Genomic DNA, 10290 nt, shown 5'->3' with positions numbered 1-10290 from the left:
GGAAATTTGAAATATTAAATCACGTTTTTCACTCTGCGCACACTCGAAGAAAAAGTGACGACTTTAAGAGTATATTGCAGAGAAACGGTAAATTTTTGGGCAAATATTTGATTACATAGGGATGTAGAATTTTATCTATTTTCATTTGGTACTAAACCCTTATTTGTTGTTTGAAATTCATTTTTTGAATTAATACGCAATATCGAGATCAATTACCCCACTGTGCGACATGACCTATGCCTTTGTCGTTGTCAAGCTCATACAGCTCATCATTCCATCGCCTGCGGTGCTCGCCTTCGCCAACGCGTAAACGCCCGTAAATCTTCCGCAAAATCTTTCTCTCAAATACATCAATAGCCGCCCCATCGGAAGTTGTCATTGTCCATGGTTTGGTACCGTATAGCAACACGGGCATGATGAGTGACTTATAGAGTGTGGTTTTCTTACGTCGAGAGAGGCCTTTACTCCTAAATTGCCAACTCAGCTGCTCAGTCCAAAGCAGTGTTGCCGTTTTAGCCCTTTGGTGACTAGATTTAGCTACCATATCCTTTTTTTGGCCACATAAATTTAAAATTGCCCCTATCCATTTTTTAGCCCTTTAGAGAATTTACTTATACTTGGCATGAAAAAGTTTTATATGCTTAATTTGATCTAATTTTTTTCATTTATGTAAGAGACAAATTTTTAAACTAAGAAAGACAGATATATATACATATCTATATGTATTGTATGTTCCTTACGTTTTTATACATACATACTGTAAAAGTGTTAAGGCTGTTAACATCTATTAACGATTTAACTATAGTTTACAATAGATAAGTTTACGGCCCTTAATTTGCTTAATTTGTTAAATGGCCCATCAAGTCGATTGACTGTGTATGTTCTTGTGGTGTGATTGTATCAGCTGCTGGTGTCGTGAGTGGTGAAATTAGCTCAATTTTTGTTTGTGGAAGATTAGACTCACGATATTTCAGTTGTGAATTAAAAAAAAAAATTGTTTAGCAAAATGCCAGAAAAATTATGAAATTTCGGCTCTAATCATTTCGATCTTTCCTCGACCTCATTTGTAAAGAAATAAATACTGTACCAGCATACTGGTAAGTTATATGCTTCGGGCCCGATGGTGATGGAGCCAGCTTGTATATTTACCCTTTTATACAAAAAGGTTTTTGTTTGGATAAAATATTTTGTTTTTTTCCAGAGTTCATTGGTTTTCTATACCACTACTTATTGGAAATGTTTGCGTGTATACTTACATACGTATATGTAAGTAAAAAATTTTAGCTACCATTTTTAGCCACAACGACTTTTTTAGCTCCTTTTTTAGCCCTTTTTTTAAATGAATTTAACTACCACTAAAAAGATTCCCGGCAACACTGGTCCAAAGTAGCACTTGTTGGCAGAGTGTTTCTGCGTTGGATTTCTATGCTGACATTATTAACAGTGTTAATGCTGGTTCCCAAGTAAACGAAATTCTCTACTTTTTCGAAATTATAACTGTCAACAGTGACGTGGATGCCAAAGCGCGAATTCGCTAACTATTTGTTTGATGATAGCAGATACTTCACAGTTTCTCGTTGACCACCAGACCCATTCGCTTTGCTTCCTTATCCAACTTGGAAAAGCCAGAACAGACTTCGCGGCTCTTGTTACCGATGATGTCGATGTCATCAGCCTACGCCAGCAATTGTACGCTCTTTTAAAAAATTGTTCGAGAAAGCTAAACATCTGCAGCTCTTATTATCTTTTCAAACAACAGATTAAAGAAATCGCATGAAATAGAGTCGCCTTGTCTGAAACCCCGTTTGGTAGCAAACGGCTTGGAGAGGTTTTTCCCAATTCTAACGGAGCTGGTGGTATTGCGCAACGTCATTTTACACAGCCGTATCAGTTTGGCGAGGATGCCAAGTTCAGACATAGCGGCATATAGGCAACTCCTTTTAGTGCTATCGAAAGCGGCTTTGAAGTCGACAAATAGGTGGTGAGTGTCGATCCTTTTATCGCGGGTCTTCAGTTCGTTAACAGTGGGCTTCAGTCTTTCACACAATAAACAGAGAACGCTGATCCCGCGGTAGTTTGCGCGAATGGCGAGGTCGCCTTTCATGTGGATTGGGCAGAGCACACGTAAATTTCAGTCGCACACTTAAATTCCTCGCTGTCGTACTTGAATAGCTCAGGTGGCAGACTGTCCGCTCCAGCAGCTTTGTTGTTTTTCAAGCGCGCTATTGATATTCGTACCTCGTCATAGTCAAATGGTGGGTTGTGCGCTGGGTTTGGGCCCGCCACGTAAAAACAGGCTCCAATGAAAAGGAGACACAAGCCTCGGATGAGAACAACATCGCTTCAGCTGGTAAAATATTGTAGCTGAAACCGCCTTGTTACGCCAAAATTTTACTGTATAATTTTTCTTGTGAGCGAAATTATCATTTGTACGTAGTAATAAAAATTTAATATATGATAATTTCGTGCAAAGGGGTCGATATATATGAGTAGAAATTATACTTTTCAATACAAAAAATATGCAAACATTCTAGATATATAATAAGACTTCTACGATTTAGCAAACTTTACTCCTTCACCAATGGAAAATGTGCACCACATAACGCTGCTGGTAGTAGCTACCATATAATTATTTACACATAATTTTTGTAGTTAATCTAATGAATTTGACGGTGGGCGATGATCGAATGGTCCCGGCGAATATGTCCAGTATGGAGGCGGGCGTACGAAAAAGGATGTACTATTATTGTTATTTTTTCCGCCATTAGCATTTCTATCATTATCAACAGTTGTATCTGCCTTTGTCGCGGAAGGAAGTGCTGCTGCCTGCAAAGAAAGCGATCTCTCGGTCATTAAAGATGTTGCATTTGCGGTTGTATTCAACGTTGATTGCTGCTGTTGTTGATGTTGCATCCAATTTGTACCTGTTGCATGAAAATGTGTTTGGTTTCCCAACCCAGTGCTAGGTGAGTGGGATAATCCAACGGGTGAAGGCATAGACGCCATAGATGGTGATGAAAAGCCCAGGCTAGCAAATGAAGTGGGCGAGGTTAGATCCGACTGGAGGTTATGATAATGGTCATCATGGAACCCTGTAGGGTAGGAGTGGCGATGGTGTTTGTAATAACTCCACATACTTATGGTGCCATCACAGCCCTGGACCTGGGCTTGACATGCCGCCATTAAACCACGAAAGTCAAATTTGTAGGCATATCGTTTCCCGTGGACTTTAGTCATCATGTTTTTATCATAGTAGTACCTGGGCGAAATAAAAAAATTTATTTATTATTATTAACAAAAATTTACTATTATTCAACTATATAAAAGAACTTATTATATACATGCTGCTTCTGGGTAACTTTCTCCATACAAAACTCAAATCATGTCGCACCTTAATGCTCCATACCCCGTGAACTACCCTCAAACTTGTTACACATGAGCCCGGAGGCAGTTCGAACTGGTCTCATGGTGATCCTATTAATTTTTTACAAAAGTATATCTTATTGTCTAAAATACCATATAAATCCGAGTTTCAAACTTTGTGCAAAAATTAAAAAAATTGTGCAACGTTTTACATAAATTGCAGACTTTTCCATTAGAATCTCCAGAAAAAACTTTTGAATTTTAGTACATGTAATAAAGAGCACATTTTAAGTTGCTAAAAACTGCGCTGAGTTTTGGATTTTTTATACCCGAGCGCACTTGTGCACAAGGGTATATTAATTTTGTTCACATAACGGTTGTTTGTAACAGCCAAAACGAATCGAGATAGATATAGACAAATGTATACATAAATGATCAGGATGAAAAAAGAAATCGATTAAGCCATGTCTGTCTGTCCGTCCGTCTGTCACACGATAACTCGAGCAAAAATTGAGATATCTCAACGAAATTTAATACGTACGTTTCTCTTAATCCAAGGTAGGTTGGTATTGAAAATGGGCGAAATCGGACTTTAACCACGCCCACTTCCCATATAACGGTAATTTCCAGAAATACGAAAACTGCGATATTTTAGTAACTACTGAAGATAATTCACTCAAAATTGATATTTACAATAATTTTTAGACGAAAAATAAAAATATTATAAACTTTTGGAAAATGGGCGTAGCCACGCCCACTTATGGTTACATGTGTATATCTTGGTAACCGCTGTACCAATTTCTTCCAAACTTGGCACAGTTGTTGGCCTTGATACAGCATACTAAATGGCCGAAAATTTTAAAAATCGGACAATAACCACGCCCACATCCCATATAACGGTAATTTAGGGATATACAAAATCTTCGATAAATCAGTAAATATTGGAGCTAATTTATTCAAAATTGATGCTTGCAACAATTCTTTACCAAGAAATACGTTTATGGTAAAATTTTGGAAAATGGGCGTGGCACCGCCCACTTATGATCACATATATGTATATCGGTAACCGTTCCACCAATTTGTACCAAACTCAGTGTGGTTATTGTGCTTGTCAAATATAAGCAAAACTTTGAAAATTATGGAAATCGGATTAAAATAACGGCCGCTTCTCATATAACGGTAAATTTCAGAAATGCTTGAAACTTCAATATTTCGAAATTGAAGGACGCTAATTTACTCAAAATTGATACACCCCGGCTTACCATCTAGCGGAAGGTTTCGGAAAGGTGAAAAAACATATATTTAATACTTGCGCCGGGTATTTAATGTTCGGCTCCGCCCGAACTTAGACTTTCTTACTTGTTTTTTCTTGACAATGTAAAGCAGTTTCTTCCTTATAAAGATATTTTTGAACCTACTTTGAGAGAGTTCTCCAACGTTGCGGATAGCTGCCATCTTTTCTTTTTATCACATCACGATTTAGCGAACAAAGGTGGTGCGTTCCGCAAACTGCTATCTGGGTTTTGCCTATTCTCAAGTAAATGTAAACAACACCTCAGAAACTTTAAATGCACTGAAATTCACTAAAACTTTCACAAATCTCCGATTTTTAACATTTTCTTTTTACAAATCATATATTGCGCATTCTAAGCATCGTATATACTTACAAGTATGGAATCCTATGCCCCTTTTTGTCTATTCTCTTTCTACCAACGGACGTGCCTGCCAAACAGCGGACGTGCCTGCCAAACTGAAAAGCATGATGGCGGCAGTGTTTGACAGGCACGTTCGACGATGCGAACGGCAATGGAAGGTAAGAAATGGAAGATGGATGACATGAGAATGAAATAATTATGAAATAGCAGAATGTCGAAGCAAAAACGAATTTAAGAAATGTGACAATGCGAATGACGTTAAATGATAGAAATGTAAAATAGCGAAATGTCGAAATAGAAGAAATAGATGACGGGCTCGTATTCAAGGGTTTCGTGAAACAAAAAGTGTTGCTGTGTTGCGCCATAAAATATTCAAATACTTTTTTAATGTGGTTAAATTGAATCATACGCTTTTTTAATTAGTTGGCAAAAGTACATATTTCGCCAGCCAAAATATATATATGTACCTATGTATGTATATAGCGCGACGCTACAAGATTCATTTATAAAAACGGTATATGCTAATGACGTTATTCATAAAAAATAAAATAGATTTAAATAGCTCTGTACAGTGACATTTTTATAAAAAAATCGATTTCTTAATTTTTTATGAATTTGGGTAAAATATTTAAATTCACATTTTTAGTGCATTTTTTTCCTATTTATTACTTTTAAAAATTTTATTTTCCGTTTCACTGAGTTATACCACCCATCAAAAATCAAACTATTTTATAAGAAATGTATTGACCTTTTTACAACGGCATTTAAAGAATTTTTTGCTCAGATTGAAAAATTGCCTGCTTCTCACACTTCTGTGGTGCTTTTTATTGTAGTTATTATTCTGTTGACATCTAAATTTCCCTACATAGATTTTATGTGATTGCCGATAGATTGATTACCGGCATTTTCTCTGTGAACTTTTTTTAACTACATTCATAAAAAAATTACTAATTTTGGTTTCTTTTTTCATCTTGAACTGGTACATATGTTTGTATGTAAAATGCATTTAAAAACGTCATTTGCCCAATATGCACGATGCAGCGAACAAAGGTGGCACCGTCAGACATACCCCTACTTTGAATTTGTCGATTTTGTAATTCTGATCTAAAAGTAAACGACGTATCAGAAACTTTAAATGTACTGAAATTCACTTATACTTCCAGAAAAATCACCGCTTTTTCACATTTTCCTTACTAATTGTCATTGTAACTCATATATTTTTAGAATTCAGCGCAATTAAAACACGCTTACTATCGAAAAATTTATTATTGAGAAAATTGGCTGGTCTGATATTTTCTTTTAACATGCAATTCGGCTTTGTTTACTTTTTGTACAGAATTGTCATCGCCACTATGATGGGGCAATCTTGTACTCTTTCTTGTCAAATATGCATTTTGATGTAACTGCTATGAAGCTATGAATACTCATTAAAATCGTTTCAGTTCGTAATAAACGTACATTACATACTTGTAGTCTAAATCATGATAAAAACATAGCAAGGTATAACCGTTCTCTCAATTTGTCGGGCATGATTTTTTTTTGAAGTTTGAAAACATTTTAAAATCATATAAATGTGAAAATAAAAAAAATGAAATTGTTCGAAATTTTTGTTGCTTGAGATTGAAAATGAAAATGTGTGTGTGAGTTTGTGAGTAAATTTAAAAATTAAATTGTTTGGAAACGTCAAGAATTTTAAAAGTGACTCTCAGCGGTTCTACCTTACTATATTTTTATCATGGTCTAAATATATTTTTTAATATGAACTAGCTTTTTTAATTCTAGAAAATATCAATAATCACAAGAATTATAAAAATTTCTCTTCAAAGGATACGTTTCAAAGCATCCCTGTTGATGCATAATTCAAATAAAAATTTGAATAGAAATTTTGATGCAAACGATTTTCCTCGATATTCATCATACAAATTTCTTTATTCTTTATTTTCTTCCACGCAAATTTACTCATTACTTTAAGTGGCTTTCATCTTTTTATTTTTGTAAAAAATAATATAAACATGTTGCTCTTGCCAGCTGCAATAGCTTCAATACACTAACAAAAGTGTGAATACCCAGTGCCCAGCTTAGAACAAGAGTCCTAGCATTTTGCCTCCCAAATGTTACCGTCTGGCCTCCTCAAGATCCATAATGCCTCCGGAGTTAGTCAACACAACGTAACCAAATTGACGAGAAGGCAGCAAGTTGTTGGTCCACTTCCAACCATTTCAACCAATTTATGCGATTTAATGGGCCTCATGCATAAAAAATGAGTCTAAGGTCAGACTCAATTTTTGCACTAAAGGGGTGAGCTTAAGCTCAAGAATTTGTACTGAAAATCGAGTTGGAGCTTAAACTCACATTTAATGCATGAGGTCCAATATCTTTACTGCTACCTTGTGTTGCGTCCAGTAAATAGTGGCCAATTTTTACGAGTGCCTGTCGGCCTCTGCCAGTAGCTGCAGCTGCGGCGGCACGTGATTGTGGCATAACGTTGATGTAAGCGTAAAATAAAAAAAGGTTTGGTAAGGTTTTTCGGGCCGCTGCTTAGGCCACAATCGCAAATGCACCCACACATGCGTACGTGCTGCGTAGAGACGTAAATTATAGTTTTCCCCGAGCTCCAGTTTCTTATCGCACTATTATTTCCCTTATTACTTATAATTCTCTGCCACGATTTGCGCTGCTCGGGCCACGGCTGCTTGTACAAGAAAATAAACCATTTGTTTAAACGATGATCATCTTACTTGTCCGTATGTCGCTCTGGAAAGAAATATATATTAAATTATATGTTTTCTTAAAAATAAATGCAAATTTACCTAATTTTTCCACCGGCAGGCACGAATATGATGTTCAAAACAAAAGCAATGACAACGAATTTCACACACATTGATGTATTTTAGCGCAAAACGATAAGTTTCACAAATATTTTAAATTATTGCCTGGAACATACACATTTATCGTTATTATTGGAAATGCAAGACTTGGCACGCATTTTTAATTTCTTTTTTATTGAATTCAAATGAATAAAAACACATTTTTCTAAAATATTTCTCAATTTACATTTTAAAGTTTTTTCTGAAACTTGAATGTAACTCTGTGCGGAGAATGAGAGAATTGAAAATCAGGTGATCTCAGCTGTTTTCAAATGTAAACAAACAAAATGGCGCTTTCCATACTTGTAAGCCTATACAATGATTCTAAGGCAATTGAAAAACATTTCCTGTCGAAAAATTTAATATTAAGAAAATTTACTCTTTGACAGATTATTTTTATTTTATCCTCCCATTCGGCTTTGTTTACTTTTAAATCTGTTAAAATGTTTAAATCTCATCGCCGCACAGTGATTCGAATAGAACAAGCTAGCTGGACAAAAGTCGACATTGAATTTTTGTATTATAAATATGGAAAATGACAACCAATATTCTCTTTCTTATGAATTAGATAAAATTTTTGTATGGTTATTGTGCAAGGTTAAGTAATTAATCGTTCTTGTCAGAAAAATGCTCACGCGTGTTCTTTAATTTCATGATGTGGACTTATTGCTATTTTGCATGTCATTGTTTTATAGAGGTATGTTTACTTTATGTTTGTGATGGATTTCCAAGCCAAAAGTAAGTACCATTTATTTTCTATGTTATATTGTATTTAACACTAGTTATTAGTGAAGAAGAAACGTCAAAATCTAAAATTTCGAAAATTGTTTTGCAACTATTTGCATTTATTGGTGTGAAAGTAGTATTTCCCCACCTGTCCTCAGTTTAAAATTTATATATATCATAGCTCTGGCTCTAGGTTCTAAATATGACAGTTTATATCTGCACAATTCTGTACAACTATTTTTTTTCTAAATTTTTTCCAAATCATTCCTACTTGATATCGAAAAAAAAAATTTAGAAGAATGACCGACAAATTAAAAAAAAATTACAAAAATAATAAATAAATTATATAAATATTAGCATGTTGTCTAAAATTTTGACCTTAAAATACGATTTTTCTGAGATCACCGTAAAGTCACCAAAAGAGATAAAACTTTTTATCAATAGATTTTCATCGAAGCTAGAAGAAAAGCGGAAAGGTCGAATCTTGAACTTTTTTTTGAGCACAGGCTTTGATAGTTTATCGTACTTAATTTGGGATTTCTAAATTCAATGGCGTTCCCGTTTTGCTGGATTGGATCCAATCTCTTAGGTAATGGTAATGGAAAATATTAACTTTTTTTAAATAACTCCCTGTTATATTTCTAAAATTTTGTACGTGACTGTTTTTATACCCGAGCGCACTTGTGCACAAGGGTATTATAACTTTGTTCACATAACGGTTGTTTGTAACAGGCAAAACGAATCGATATAGATATAGACAAATGTATACATAAATGATCAGGACGAACAGAGAAATCGATTAAGCGGTGACTGTCTGTCCGTCTGTCCGTCCGTCCGTCCGTCCGTCCGTCCGTCTGTGCACACGATAACTCGAGTAAAAATTGAGTTATCTTAACGAAACTTGGTGTGTTCACTTCTTTCGGGAGTAGGATGGATGGTATTGAAAATGGGCAAAATCGGACAATAACCACGCCTACCTCCCATATAGCGGTAATTTTCAGAAATACAAAAACTGCGATATTTTAGTAACTACAGAAGATTATTCACTCAAAATTGATATTTACAATACCTTTAGGAGGAGAAATAAGAATACTATAAATTTTTGAAAAATGGGCGTAGCCACGCCCACTTATGGTAACATGTGTATATCTTGGCAACCGCTGCACCGATTTCTTCCAAACTTGGCACAGTTGTTGGCATTGGTACAGCATACCAAATGGCCAAAAATGTTTAAGATCGGACAATAACCACGCCCACATCCCATATAACGGTAATTTGGAGAAATACGAAATCTTTGATAAATCAGTAAATATTAAAGCTAATTTATTCAAAATTGACACTTGCAACAACTCATTACGAAGAAATACGTTTATGATAAAATTTTGGAAAATGGGCGTGGCACCGCCCACTTATGATCACATATATGTATCTCGGTAACCGTTTTACCAATTTGTACCAAACTCGGTATGGTTATTGTGCTTGCCACATAAAAGCAAAACGTTGAAAATTATTGAATTTGGACTAAAATTAATATTTCGAAATTTAAGGACGCTAATTTACTCAAAATTGACACACCCCGGCTTACCATGTAGCGGTAGATTTCGGAAAGGTGAAAAACATATAATTAATATTTGCGAAGGGTATTTAATGTTCGGCTCCGCCCGAACTTGGACTTTCTT

The 10290-nt window shown here is 35.3% G+C and overlaps 1 protein-coding gene and 1 long non-coding RNA gene across 2 annotated transcripts; both read right to left on the bottom strand.

Moving 5' to 3' along the window:
* Positions 1-2582: 2582 nt before the first annotated feature.
* Positions 2583-3467, bottom strand: LOC118751732 (DNA-binding protein D-ETS-6-like). Its single transcript, XM_036486543.1, has 2 exons — positions 3427-3467; positions 2583-3259 (listed from the first exon to the last, which is right to left on the bottom strand). The coding sequence occupies exons 1-2, from the start codon at positions 3465-3467 to the stop codon at positions 2653-2655; spliced, it is 648 nt and encodes a 215-aa protein (XP_036342436.1). The 3' UTR covers positions 2583-2652.
* A 3553-nt stretch (positions 3468-7020) lies between these two features.
* Positions 7021-7870, bottom strand: LOC118751731. The gene is made up of 2 exons (XR_004994589.1): positions 7829-7870; positions 7021-7772 (listed from the first exon to the last, which is right to left on the bottom strand). It is a non-coding gene; the product is annotated as an uncharacterized LOC118751731 (long non-coding RNA).
* Between the last annotated feature and the right edge of the window lie 2420 nt (positions 7871-10290).

This window comes from Rhagoletis pomonella, unplaced genomic scaffold (genome assembly GCF_013731165.1).
Source record: "Rhagoletis pomonella isolate Grant_MI unplaced genomic scaffold, Rhpom_1.0 Rhpom_scaffold_00937, whole genome shotgun sequence".
Lineage (NCBI taxonomy): Eukaryota > Metazoa > Arthropoda > Insecta > Diptera > Tephritidae > Rhagoletis > Rhagoletis pomonella.
Note: the sequence above shows the minus strand (reverse complement) of the source record. Positions and strands in the feature narration are given on the sequence as shown.

Coding starts and splice junctions, on each gene's coding strand:
- LOC118751732 (XM_036486543.1), bottom strand. CDS start 3,467: ATGAGACCAGTTCGAACTGCCTCCGGGCTCATGTGTAACAA. Junction 3,260..3,426: donor TCCGGGCTCATGTGTAACAA/GTTTGAGGGTAG, acceptor TATTTCGCCCAG/GTACTACTATGATAAAAACA.